The following is a 15,366-nucleotide window of genomic DNA, read 5'->3' as shown; positions in this document are numbered from 1 at the left end:
GAAACAGGCGACGAAAGAAAATAAATATTTTATCATCTGACATTTTAAACTTAATTGAATTTAATTTAGAATTCATTATGATTTTTCATTCATCATTCTTCTTACAAGGGGAGTTCAAATGAAAAGGTACGAAACGTCGCAAAAACGTAGCCGTTAACATATTTGCCTATTCCGCTATGGGAGAACGTAGAGAGACATCTAGGGATGCGATTGGAGTCTCCGGCGTAGATCGGAGCATGCACGGGCGACCGCATGCGCAGGAGAGAGCAGTTGTATTTATAAAGAGCTCCGTCCAATTTACATGGTAGTGCATGTGAAGACAGGATGGCGTTCACATTGCAAAATTGGACGACTGAGGAACAGCATGGCGTTATCCGATTTATGACAGCGGAAGATGTTACACCGGCCGCTATTCATCTCAGGATGCTCACCGTAAACGGAGAAGACTGTGTGTCACATAAGTCAGGGAGAAAAAGGAGTGCCCGTTTACGTGCAGGCAGGGAGAATTTGGTTGATGATCCGAGACTAGGCCAGGCAAACACAGTCATCACGGCCGATCTCATCGACATGGTGGACGACCTAGTGAGAAGTAATCGGCTTGTCACACTGCGAATGTTGCCGGTGAAGGTGGATTGTCAGCGTTGGAACAGTGTGGGCAATTGTTCAAGACAGGACGAGTTATAGGAAGGTGTGCGTGCAGTGGTTTCCGAAGCAGTTGACCAACAAGCACAAGGAACTGCTTATGAGGCTAGTACTTCATCAGCTAATTCGGTATCATGAAGATCTCGCTTTCTTGGAGCGGAACGTCACAGGTGATGAGAACTGGTGCCTTCACTGCGAGCCAGAGACGAAGTGGCAGTGGCAGCATTCGTCGTCACCTCCCCCTAAAAAGTTCAAAGCCGTGGCGTCAGCAGGCGAGGTGTTGCTCACAGTCTTTTTCTTTTTCGACGTTCAAGGTCCGCTAATTGTTGAATTCCTCGAGCACAGAAGAACCATCAACTCCGATGTGTACTGTGAGACACTCAGAAGATTACGCAGGTCCATGAAGAACAAAAGACCGGGAACTACTAACGGACGGTGTGATTCTGCTCGATGATAACGCGCGTCCACACATCTCCAGGGTCACACACGCGGAAATGACCAAGTTCAAGTGCGAGCAGCTCGGCCATCCGCCCTACCGCCCGGACATGTCGCCCTGCTATTTTCATGCATTTGGTCCCCTGAAAAAATATCTGAAAATGAAGCTCTTCAATTCGGAAGGAGAACTCAAGGACGCTGTGAAGGACTGGGTCTCGTCACGGCTACAGGATTGCTGGGAACAAGGAATCCTTCGGCTCGTTAAACAGTGGGATCGTCGTGCTCAAGCCTAGAGTACATACTTTGAATAAAGTCTTCATTTGTACCCACAGTGTCGTTTCGCACCTTTCATTTGAATACCCTTTGTAGAATTAAAGAATTAAGTCTAGAATTAAATTAACTGATCAGGTACCTGCAGCAACAAGAAGAAATAATTTAGGGAAGTGACGTAATAAAAATTCTGTGGGAAATGTAAAGCATTTTAGGATTTAGTTCCATGATCAATAAATCAATCAACTTATATTGCACACACACACACACGCGCGCGCGCGCGTCTGCTCGCGCATGTATATATAGAGTTCACATAAATCCATTACATCCCGATTCAACTTTTGAACGAAAGCATCTTTAGCCATGAAACGGGTGTCTACATGTGATAAAAAGATTGTGAGTTACGTTGCACTGACTTACGTGACTCACTTGATATAACTCTGAAATTAGCGTTCCTATCGGGAGAAACGTTACAAGATAGAGTTTAAATGTTCATTATAAAATTGTTGAGCGTTTCCGATTTAGTATTAAATAGCACCCGAAGGGTATAATTGCAGAGAATTAAATAATTAAAATGCACATTTGTTTGTTTGTGATTTTCGAATCTATGACATCACAAGAAGTGTTAAAAGAGAATGAATATTACTTTTCACGATATATATAATTATTTTTGTTGTTTAAATTGCTTTCCAACATCTACAATTACGGATTTAAATAATTGTTTGAATTTGACTTTGCATGCTTTTTAGCATATCAGTTAGTTTATTGGCACAAGCAGCAATCATACGTAATAATTAATTAAAATTCACTTTGCACGTTTTTTGGCATATCAGTTCGTGTGCTAGCACAAGCAACAGTCATACCTTATGATTGTTCGAATTTCACTTGGCATGCTTTTTAGCATATCAGTTACTGCGTTAGCACAAGCAACAGTCATACGTTATAATTGATTGAATTTCACTTTGCATTCTTTTTAGCATATCAGTTACTGCGTTAGCACAGCAATGTTTGAATTCCACTTTGCATGCTTTTTAGCATATCAGTTACTCGCTAGCACAAGCAACAGTCATACGTTATAATTGTTTGAATTCCACTTTGCATGCTTTTTAGCATATCAGTTTCTACGCTAACACAAGTAACAGTAATACATTATCAAAATTCCTGATGGGCTTCATATGCAAGCTGCTTGGGTCATTTCCACAGAAAAAAAATCGAGATATAGACTATATATATTTTTGTTAATCGAAAAATAACACTTTTATGTGTTTTATCCATGTCCTGTGACATCGACATTTCGAAAAATGAGAACAAACAAATGTGTATTTTAAATGCCCTGTTCTTAACATTAATGTGCACCAGATGTTTTAGTATTAAATCGATAACCTTCATAAATGAAATCCCTTCCTCCCATTATTTTTATATGTTCTAAGACAGGAATATTAACTTCAAATCTTTCCACCAGGCAGTACTAAGTAGTTTCATCACGTAGCGCATAGCCATTTTATTATACCTAGACACGCTTTTCATGACTATAGATGCTGTCATTCAGAATTTAAGGGGGTTGTAAGGAAGTGAAGTGAGAACTCTACACATATCTGTCTCAAAAATATTTTACTAAATTTGATTGATTGTCTAAAAATTTAATTCGCTGTTATTCTTTCAGCAGTAAATCTATTGATTCAAAAAGTATAGATTATTATTTTTTATTTTATTAAAAACATTTTACAACTGGAACCGAATATCTCTCTCTAACGATTTAGAAATTAACTATTTTTTAATCTAAATAGCAGACAATCAAAGGAATAATTAATTTGTCTGTGTTTAGATTATTTTAATGTATACCATTCTATATCATTAAACTGTAAAACATATAAAAAATGATTACATTTAAACAGAAGAAAATGAGTTTATATTAGATTTCATTTCATCATCTTTAAAATAGAAATGAATTTAATTGATGAAATTCTTCTTGTTATGTAAGCATGTTGCCCCGCCTCTCACTTGTAACGCCCTCTAGCGGTATATGTAAAAAACCTTCAGTCTTTGTAACATCATCGACGAAACAGCACGCCGAAAGGCAAGGCTCAAACCAACTCCCGAAAGCGGAGAAACAATAAAATCTTTAAAAAACAAAAAAAGGTCCGTCATCATTATCGAACCTCTCCACTTCTTACTTACAAAAATAAATTTAAAAATTCTCGTGCAATCCTAAAGGAAAATATTTTACGAGACCAATTTTCACTGTTTAATTTAATAACGGTTTCTAATTCTTCAGAAGTTGCATTTTTTCAGAGACAAAAAACATAATTTAATTAGATATTTTATTTTAAGAATTCAATGAAACGAATGCTTTTGCTAAGGCAAAACATTATTATTCTGTTGTCACAAAAATAATATGGATCTTTTATGCAGGAAAAATATATGATAGGATTAGTTGATTTAGTTTCATTAAAAAAAATGTATATTTGAAAGAAGAAAAGTATGCATTTGAGGACGGAATTTTCTAATCTTCTTTTCACCACTTTATGTTTTTCTTATATATCTTATCTTTTGTTTCATTTAGCAGAGACATTTCACGGCAGTTTTAGCAATAAAATGTAAACAACCGAAGTCTGAATTGGTATATGAAAAGGCTTATATAAATATTTTCTCAATTTTTCCATATATTTGAGACACAAAATAAGTGAAATATCCTAAGAATTCTGCTCATTTGTTTATTTTCAGTGAAAGGTATGAAATCAAAGGTATTTTCTTTCAAAAATACCTAAAAAAAGTGGATATAAACTTTCAAAATCAAACTGTTAGATGAAATCAGCCCAATAGAGAACATTTAGAAATGTCCCTTTGTTGTAAAAATTTTATTAGGTATTTTTTGAAATAGAACTGAAAGCAAAATTGTGGATTTAAAGTACGCAAAAATAGGAATTGAAATATATATTTAAAAATAAAACATGGAATAAAAATAATTCATTTAATAAAATCTAGGAAAATTTTCGAATATCGAAATTTCTTGTATTTGAAATCAAATGCATAAGCTTGTGGATTTCTGTAACTTTATGCCGAGTTTATATACACTAGTAGTTGATTGAATACGATAAAGTTTCAAGAATTTTGGAAGTCAGAAATGTTTTACTATAAAACAGAAAATATAAGAAAAAAATGCTGCTGATTTTGTTTAGTGGTATAAATATTCATATTCCTTTTTGAAGATTCTTCAAATTTTTTATGAAAATAAATACCTTGAATGAAAATAACAAAATCTGTAAGCAGTATGTAATGTAAAAGTAAATTTAAAAATCATGAAATATTTCGTATTTTACAATTATTGCAAAACCTGAAAATCACTACATATGTGTTTCACGAGGAAAAGAAGTTGTTGATAGTTTGTTCCAATTATTGATAATACGTTTCTCTTTTTAAATGAATCTATGTAATCTCAGATAAAAAGAGAATATAAATTATTCTACATTATAATAATAATAATTATTATTATAATTAAAATTATTATTATTATGGTAAGAATAGTTTATACTCTTAGGAATAATTGAATTAGTTAATATTTATGATTGGTAGAATGTTTTATTCTAACTATTAGCAACCTAATGGATTAAATCATGACATGGCATTGAGGGAAAGTGTAAATTAGAGAAAGATAACTATGAGTTCTATCGGAAAGGTCGTGTTTTTAGACGGATATTTAGCAATGAGTTGTTGACAGCAATCGCATTGGCAAGTTGGAATTTGCGTTTTTTTGTTCATAATTATTCCATGGTTTTTTTCTCATCATTAAAATTCATATAAAATCTATTAATTTATTTCAATAACTTTTTATTGTTTACAACTATTTGTAATCTGTTGTTATAATTATATTATTAGGTTTTAATAATAATTTTTTTTCAATTATTTTTCATCACAATTTTATAAATCTTTAAAATTAAAAAACAATTTTGTTATTTAAGAGTTATAAAAATAATTTAATTTTTTATTTCTAAAAGAATTATAGTAATTCTTTCAATATTTGATGATAAATTTGACTGTTTTGCCTTTTTCACGTTGAAGTGTTCTCTTTTTCTCAGTGTCAATTAAGACTCTATTTAAATTGCATGCCTTTTATTGGCTGCTACTTCACTAAATCGTGTTAAATAAGAAAAAAAACCCTGAGTAAATTACTTAATGTAATATCGAAACTGAAAATGACTTTTAATGCTCCTAATTGTTTAGTTATGATTCCGAATTCTTTATGAAACAAAATAATATTTCAACTTTTGAAATTACTTTACATTGAAGTATTCTCTTTTTCTCAGTGTCAATTGAAGATCTATTTAAATTGCATGCTCTTTTATTGGCTCTTATTCTTTTTTAAATATGTTTTCGACTTTATCTATCTGTTTGGAGAAGATTTTTGTTCATAATTTGATCAAATCGGAGCAATCTGCTTTAGGAAGTTGATCAAAAAAATCTTTTAATTTCTAAAAAGTAAATAATAAGTTTCCTTCTGTTCTGAAACTAACCAATCTTAAAAAAGATCTAGGAGGAAAAAAATATTTTGTCTTCACTAAATGACCTCCAACCTTTACATAAAGTCATGAAGGACCGTCAAAAGCAATACAGTTGTAACAAAAGCGTTTCTAGCTGCCCCTTTCTTTACAATGAATGACCACCTATTCTTTCTGTTTATAAGAATTGGTTTTTCAGGGTAGGGTCCTACGCAGAGCCATCTGTTTATTCCACCTATTGTAATGATCAAAACCAGGCCTTTTATTTATTTTCATCTTCTTGCGGATAACTATGGCATTCCATGAGAACCGTATTTCTGTTTATGATTGGAAATGAATCGAAATCTTCTTTATAGACTAGAATAGAAACAAAGATACTAACTTTCAAGCATCAACAAAAGTATCTGTATTTTCACTTATTCTTTCAAGATGTATCTTGAAGACACAATGCTCTTCGTCACAAGCAGTTATGGATCAAAGTTCTGATAAAAGTTCATTTAATAATAGATCTAAATTTGATTCTATCAAAATTTTACTTCATTTAAAACTATACTTGATGCTGCATTTGTTATTTTTTTGCGAAAAATGGAATATTAGGTCAGCATTTCTTCATTTAATGTGTAAGAAAATTTATCTAAAAATCCAAAGATCTGCAAAATAAACGCGAAGTCCGATGTAGTGGGTACAGGGGGAAATAGGTTCAATAACAAACCTGATTTTATTCTATATGAAGAAAATAATATAGAGACAACAAAACACAGTTGAAACATTCTCAAGAAAGACTTGTAGAATAAGCAACATAGCTGCAAATCGGTTGTAGACCAGTAATCGCATAAAACAGTTGAAACATTCTCAAGAACGACTTGTGGAATAAGCAACATAGCTGCAAATCGGTTGCAGACAGAAGTAATAGCACAAAACAGTTGAAACATTCTCAAGAAAGACTTGTGGAATAAGCAACATAGCTGCAAATCGGTTGCAGACAGAAGTAATAGCACAAAACAGTTGAAACATTCTCAAGAAAGACTTGTGGAATAAGCAACATAGCTGCAAATCGGTTGCAGACAGAAGTAATAGCACAAAACAGTTGAAACATTCTCAAGAAAGATTTGTGGAATAAGCAACATAGCTGCAAATCGGTTGCAGACCAGTAATAGCATAAAACAGTTGAAACATTCTCAAGAAAGACTTGTGGAATAAGCAACATAGCTGCAAATTGGTTGCAGACCAGTAATGGCATAAAACAGTTGAAACATTCTCAAGAAAGACTTGTGGAATAAGCAACATAGCTGCAAATGGGTTGCAGACTAGTAATAGCATAAAACAGTTGAAACATTCTCAAGAAAGACTTGTAGAATAAGCAACATAGCTGCAAATTGGTTGCAGACAGAAGTAATAGCACAAAACTCACAGCAAGAACTTGGTAGGAATAGAGATTGCACATAATCATCTGCTATTTTTCACCATTTAATCACTTGAGCTGAACTCGACCACAAACTGACTATTAATGTAATGTTTGATTCAACACTGCCTGGATGTTCAGCACAAGAATATTTCAATAGATATTGTTATTTAACATACAATATCGCTTCAATATTCGACCAAGATTCCGCACAAGCCTCAATGTTATCTCAATATTCGACTGACTTCAGCTCTGTTTTCCAGCCTTTTATGAGGTAAAGAAGGTTCTAGAAAGATCGTTATAACTCACGTCCTAATGGACTTATCGCCAAAATTCTTGGAGATTCTGGAATTTTCTACTTTGTTACCAGAGTCGCCAAGTTAGTCGCTGCTAGGGGGTCATGATCAGGCTTTTTCGTTCAGCATCCAAATTGTCTTCCTTACCATGAGACCCATTGTGGTGGAAACAATATTAAAAATCCTTAACATGATTAAAACGAAATGATTTAAATTCTATACACGACTACCAACAGGAGTATATATATTTATAGTGTTTTTGAATTAAAGGGAACAAATCTTCAGTGATGGAAGAATAATCCAAGACAAGAATATTAAAAAATAATGAAAGTTTAGGGCACAATTCAAAAATTTGAAAGTTGACCCCCTAGATCGTGTTATTCAACACCATTGGATATCTTTTGATGGAGTTATTTAAAATCAAAGGTCTGTGCCAACAAGCCCACAAGCACACGTGCATTGAAGGAAGAAATCCAAAGCTGCATCAAAGAAATTCAGCCACATTTATCCAAAATGTTCATTAAAAATTTCGACAAAAGAATGTGCATGTGCCAGCAAAGCCACGGAGGCCATTTGCCCTATGTGTTATTCCATACATAACCTTATCCTGTATACTTTACGATTGAATAAAAATATAACAATTTAAAGGCAAAAAATCTGCGTCTTTTATTAATTCAAATCTTGCGTTAAAACGTTGTTCTATCGTGTAACGCTCCATATTTACTCACGCTAAATTATCAGCTGTCAAATGGTTTTTTAATAGGGTTGTCAACCTCCACTGCATGAATGATGATCTATTAAAATCTTGCGTTAATTTTGGGATACCCTTTGTTATTGTCACATTACATTTACGCGAGGAATAAGAAAACAAAGTAACAAAAGCGAGTAAGGCACCTTGCTATTAGATGATAAACTAACCTGACATTTACATTAATCACACTATGACTCGATTCGACAATGAAGGTTCATATAAACAAGCAATAAAACACGCGTAAAGGGTTTAAAATAATACTTTTTAAGTATTACAATTTGGTGCTTAAAATATTTAGTTGAGATAACTAAGAACAAGAGGTTTAATCGACTCTAGAAGGAAGGATCATATAAACAAGTAATAAAACAGATGTAAAGAATTTGAAATAACACTTTTTAATACCTATTACAATTGGATGTTTAAAATATTTTGTTGAAAGAACTATCAACAAGAGGTTTAAATGTAATTATATATAACCCTGGCGAAATAGGTGGTTTACAAAGGCGTTTTGTTAACCCATAAAGATATGTTTTAAAGTGTAAATTTAAGATGTATCTAAAATTTATTCAAGAAATAAAGGATTATCCCTTTTAAAAAGGAATGGAATCTAAATACTATTGAAAATAGTTGTTTGAATACTTAAAGTCTAGAATATGTTATTCAGAAAATATGATTATCTGACGCCTTTTTACTCTTTTAAATAGAATACTGATGTAGGGAGAGAATTATATAAAACCCTTCTATTGAAGAAGGAAAATCCACATAAAATCTGTTTAAAGTTAATGAATGTTATTTCGTGGAAGAGTACCTTTTAGAATGCAAATGTAATTATCAAAAAAGGAAGGATATAACTTACGCTTTTGATCGATTGATAAAATTGAATTTTTCGGAAAGGCTAAACATTTCGTAGAGGATTATTCATTTCTTTACCCCATTTTTCTTTTTTTCGTATGCGAAGTACACAAAGAACACATTGTACACATTGTGCGAAGTACACATTGCAATCATTAAACGTTTGAATTCGATATTTTGCTGAATTTGCATGTTTTAGACCTACTAGAATTCAAAAAAATATATTTTTCGAATAATGTCTCCCTCTGAATACGATGAGCAAAATACATGAGATTCGATTCAAGATTTTTACACCAAATTTGTCGATTTGTCAATTTTGTCGAACGAAATCTATTTTGAGGAAGTCTGTCTGGTCGATTATTTTCGAATATAAATGAAAACAACAACTATAAAAGGTAAAAAATTAGATGCCATTTTATAAACAGGTTTAGCATATACAATGTAGGTCCATTATCAAATTTGGAACCAAATCTGTCAAAAGTCTGTCCGTCTATCGATCTGTATATTTGCATACACGTAAGTGAGTTAATTCTAAAACGCAGCAACTTATGTAAACGAAATTTGGTTCACAATTTTAACATTTAAAGTATAGATTTTTATCAAATTTTGAAAGATTTGTCCAAAGGGTGACCGCATATCGATATCTATTTCCATGCTCATGGAAATGCGACAAGTTTAGAATTAAAAAACTTAATTAAATGAACTTTGTTAGGTTTTCTTGTTGTAGAAAATTGTAGTTTTGTTTGAAATTGAGCAAAAGTTACCCGAAATGCATATTCTATTTTCGTAATAATTAAATAAAATACTAAATTTTCATGTATCATAAAAATTTGTGCACTCCTTGAGTGGATCAGTTTTGAAAAAGATGCGCAATTTTATGTGTACAAGGAAAAATATCCATTATATTAGAATACATTCCAGAAAGTTTCGAAAAAACCCCATCTACCGAAATTATTTCTATCTGCTTTCTAGATTATTTCAATCTCGCAAGGTTGCTCAAGATGAATCATTTTTATGATTTTTTACTGACGAAAACTCAGCTATTTAATTTTTTGCAAGAAAGCCTCTTTTTAAAATCCCCTATATTAGAAAGTGTGTCAGAAAATACAGTTGAAATCACACTTATTGGATTCATTTCACTCTAGTTTCTAGATTTATTTCAGTCTAGCATTTAGTGTTGCTCAGAATGAATCCTTTTCATGATTTTTTTTATTTATGAAAACTGAGATATTTAATTCATTGCAATAAAAGCTCTATTAAAATCTTATATTTAAATATTTGAAGCAAAATTCGAAGTTATTATAAGATAGAAAAATATTTATAGCAAAGTGTAAAGTTACCAAACATAAAAACAATTGTTGAAGGCTAAAAGTGATACAAATCTCTTCTGATTAAAAGTAAAAATCTAATTGATATTGGCATTATTGTAACATTGTTACAGAAAATTACTTGGAAAAAGTCCATAAAGTAAACGAAAATCAGTCCGTTGTTATGAGTATATGGTGAATTATTTCAATAAGCTCAATAGCAAATAAAGATTGTTATTCAGCACGAAGGTACAGGTAGCGAAACCATAGACAAGAACCGTATTTAGAGTATATAGCAGTACATATCCGGCGATTTGGTACTATGCAACTTAATATCATAAATCGTGAGACAAAAACCATCAGGGAGAGAGATTTCACACACTAATTCATGTTTCTTCCAACGTCTGCTATTCTTCATTATCTACTTGCTGCTGAACAGGACTGCTGATTTAGTACTACGCAATGCTCGACTTTAAAAGTGACTGCTCAATACAAGACTCGAATTTGTATCAATATTTAACTGCAAGATGCGGCAAATTACCGAGTATTGTCTCACTAATTGTTTGAACTCCTCTTAACTGGCCCAACTCTTGCGCTTGACTCAACTAATGCATTCCAGCCAAATCTCCTTGCCTTTTAAAGTTCTGAAGCAGGGCACAGACATTACTAGGAGAATGGTCCTACAGCCAAAATTCTTATTGATTTCTGAATCTTTGATTTTGCTGCCAAAATTGCTAAAATCATAAAAATTGTCAAGTCGCTAAGTGATCGCTAAACCGAGCTGACCAAACCCAACAAAATCAGAGTTGATCGTAAAACGATCTTTCCTACAATGGAAGAAACTGCGCTGGAAGGCTACATTACAAATACGTAACAATAATTATACTTTAAACAGAATTTCTAGAATTAAAATAAACATTACAAACCTACTTATTATCTGAATATCTTACCTTCAAATACTGGATCACTGATGGATTCATTGATGATGCTCATGCGCTCATATTCAGTTATATTGAATTTGAAAATGGAGGAATCCATCGAAAAGTTCTTTGACGAATCTTGTCCCATCTTGATGATTATTTCTAACTCTACTTCAATGGATGTTCTGCTTATATATCTGTATCAAGGATATCAAGGATAGGAGACACTTAATACAGGATTTTTGACTAACAAAAGTATTGAATCAGAATATCTGTAAAATAAACAGGAATTTTGACTATACAGAGGCAGTTAATAATTCTGAAGATACATTTTAACAAAAGATAGCATATTAAAAATTTATATATAAAAATTGATTAGCAAAGATTTACAAATATACTGGTCATAAGCAGTACAAAATTTAATTAATTTCTCGGATATAGTTAAGATAATTATCCGATGCATAGATAGGAAATTGAAAATGTGAATATTGAATAAATTTGCTAAAATTATTTTTTTCTAACGAATTTGTCTCAAATATTTAAATAAGTAAATTTATAATATCAAAAGGGTTTTAACAGTAGGTGATAAATAATTAAAATAGTTGAATAGAATTTATTAAGTGGAAATGGTAATTAAAACTCAGGAAGTCATTATATAATTTCTGTCAATTATATTATATTACTTATGTTAAATTTATGAAAGTAAACAAAAGAATAATTTTATGATATAAATGGAAACTCGAAATTAACAAGTGTAGCAACGCAAGAATTTTCCTTGAAAAGCGATTATTTAATTAAACAACACCATTTTATAAGTTAAAAAGCCGGAATTATTGGATACAAGTTTTGTCTGGTACGGATTTATATTATTCTGTTTTATATTAAACTTAAATAACAAGTTATGAAAAGGGTTTTTCAAAATCTTTTAAGCTTTAGAAAGTTACTGAAGTCGATGAAAGAGTAAGTTATTCGTTTCTGAAGTTACAAAATAGCAAGAAAAGGAATTATTCTCCTAATCTATGAAAAGGAGGATTTCTTCTAATGGATTTGTGAAGTATATGCAAATAAGAGAGAAAATACAGTTTGAAAATTTCTGATTAAATAACCGAGTAAAACGATGGACGTTAAAATCGATTATACTGCTGAAAAGAGAGAAATAAGCTTAATTAGGTTTCATTTCAATAAAGACCTTAGAGAATAGGGCGTTGAGATGTATTTGTACTTTCAATAAAATTTTAAATATTTACCTCTATTTCAAACACTTATGTATCTGCTGTGAATACGTGTATTTGCTTTTTTAATTAATAAGATGTAATATCTTGATCTTAGAAAAGATTTTCTTTGTAGGTAAATAGGACTCATCGACAGCTTTATATTGCGATTTTAAGCCTTGGAAATGAAAATTCTAATTTCAGTCGAAAAACAAATATGATGTCTTGTGCAATTTGGAATACTTATAATTTATTACTAGATATCAAAATGCAGGAGATTTTCAAAAATTAAAAAAAAAAAGGCTAATATTTATAATATATAAACAAAAAGATTTCATTTTAAATTGATGTTATCATTTTGTATCGGCGTTTTAATATCCGTGTTTTGAATATTTTTTTCGAAGTTCTGATTGTATTTCTTATTAGTTTCGATTTAAAGTAAAGCTTTTAGAGTCATTTGAACAAAAATGAATTTCACAGGATAATCGAAAATGAAAGCGAAATGAATCGGTAAAGCGAGGTGTTTGCTATAAAATTCAATTGGAATAATATAATCTATTATACATTTTAGTTTAAGGGTTGGCAGCTATATGAGCTATGTTTTCCATTCATTTTAGAATTAAATTTTTCTTCTACTAAATATAAATACTTGTAAAACAATGTTTTATTGAGAGTTTTATGAGAAAAAAAGTCATCAAGAAGTTTAAAAAGATCTTTAATACCAAAAAGGGAAATACATGCAAATTATGTAGAAAAGATGATTTTTTATTTTCATGGCTTTTACAATATACCTAAAATTTTTGGCAGGCATAATCTTCACCAGAAGTAAAAGGTTGTTGTTAAATTTTCGAATTCCCAAACTAATTATAATATTAAATAAATATATATCCTGTCTTGGGTTTTCTATTCTATTCACATCTATTCAAAATATTATAAAAATGATTTTTATATTATTTTAAATCCAAGAATCTTATTTTTTTTAAAAATACTAATTTCCCTTCAGCACAAATGTTTTTTTAAAATTTTAATTAATTTTTACATTTTTACTTACGAAGTGTAGAGGAAATATTGTAATCATCAAAAAATTTGACCTTGAGATTTTTACGAATCTCCACATTTCAAACTTCTCTTAGATCAAAAAATGCATTTTTGACATTATTCTATCTGATTGTCTATTTGTCTGTGAAAACGATAATTCAAAAATACTTTGAACTAGACAGCTGGAATTTAGTGCAGGGTATTACGATTGAATTTGTACATATCTATAACATTTCAAAATCTATTCAAAGTAAATCTTTCTGTCTGGCTGTTTGAATATAATTGATGTCGATTACTGCCAGACGCAAAGAGCAAAACAGATAAAATTTTGTATGCAAGTTTAACATCTAAATTTTCATAGATACTTGTTAAATTTTGGATCTAAGCCGTCAAAGGCTTACTGTCTGTTTATCTGTTATTTCGTATGCATAGAAACACAATAACTTTTAAACGTAATAAATTAAATCAATAAAATTTGAGTGTTGTGACTCCAGTTGTAGTTTTGAGTCAAATTTAGGTATATTAATCGGCGGCAAAAAGATGTTCAAGATACATATTTTTTTGCAATGGATTCAAGAACGTTTCCGTAGTCGTGCTAAATGGCTATATTTTTTAAAGTATCCTTCACCAATATCATGAATGGAGATTTTGCAAGGTCCCCAATTTTATTGAACGAGGAAGAGTAAGTCAACCATCTGACTCACCGACCCGTCACGAAGGCTGAAAGACCAGAACGCCGTAACAGCAACACTGGCGGGAACTGTGGTTGAGTCCTAAGAGCTATCACCGGCCACGGTACAACCCTTCCCGAAGGAAGAACGCCCCGTCAGCGATGGGAGGAGTCACATCCTCCACCTATTTGTGTACCCTCCAGGATGGCGAGATCCAACCACCATGACGGAAGCATCTCATCCTCAGATCGAGGTGCCCCCCCCCCCGCGAGGGTTAACGAGGAAGAGTACAAACTTTTTCGGAGAACATGCGAAAAGAGTTTAGGGGTGGGGAACCATTTCCACTAATAAAAATTTAATTTGGTCCAAAATCTGTACAATGCTTTTAATGTTAAGAAGAAATACAAATTATTCTTTGCTATCTATTATTAAATGTTATTAATGTTAATTTGTAAGTTATTCAATTGTTTTATCAGATAATTAAACTGTTTGTTTGAACATTATAGATGATTACCGCTTCCATTCTACTTTGCAGTGTGTGATTTTTTTAAAATTAGCGCACTCAGTAATTTGTAATAAACATATTCATTCAATTTAAATTCATTAGTTTTATCAAACAATAAGGCGAAATTTTAAGTAAATGCATTCCGTTTTGTTAATTTAATAACGAAGAAAGCCGACTTTCGTTGCGATAAAAGCAGCAAGTGCGTAACAAAAATTCAATTTTTTTCTATAAGAAAAAATAATTCTGAAATATTATGCGTTAAGCTCTTAAAATTACTCAGCTTCTGTAAAGAAAGCTATAGGGATATCATTCCTTTCGGTATTCTTTTTCCCATGCCATCCATAGTCTATTTATGTAATTTAATTCCTCCCTAGACAACAGTTAGCGATTCTAAAGTGTTGACTTTCCTTTTGTTCAAGATACTGGATCAGCGATTTTTGAAACTGTCTTTTATGAGTAGATGTCTTCTTCTCATGCCATTTATAGCTCAATTATGAAATTTAGTACCCCCTTCCCCCACCATCATAGCAACATGTAAAGGCTGCATAAAATTTAGAGTAGACATTATTG

The 15,366-nt window shown here is 31.6% G+C and overlaps 1 protein-coding gene across 1 annotated transcript in view; it reads right to left on the bottom strand.

Moving 5' to 3' along the window:
* LOC129976310 (neuropeptide F receptor-like) overlaps positions 1–15,366 on the bottom strand; it is a 223,105-nt gene that overhangs the window by 12,446 nt on the left and 195,293 nt on the right. Inside the window, exon 5 of the mRNA XM_056089811.1 lies at positions 11,402–11,643. Coding sequence (XP_055945786.1) covers positions 11,402–11,519 — 118 coding nt within the window. The 5' untranslated portion in view covers positions 11,520–11,643. The remainder of the gene's footprint in view (positions 1–11,401; positions 11,644–15,366) is intronic.

Source organism: Argiope bruennichi, chromosome 7, assembly GCF_947563725.1.
Source record: "Argiope bruennichi chromosome 7, qqArgBrue1.1, whole genome shotgun sequence".
Taxonomy (NCBI): domain Eukaryota; kingdom Metazoa; phylum Arthropoda; class Arachnida; order Araneae; family Araneidae; genus Argiope; species Argiope bruennichi.
Note: the sequence above shows the minus strand (reverse complement) of the source record. Positions and strands in the feature narration are given on the sequence as shown.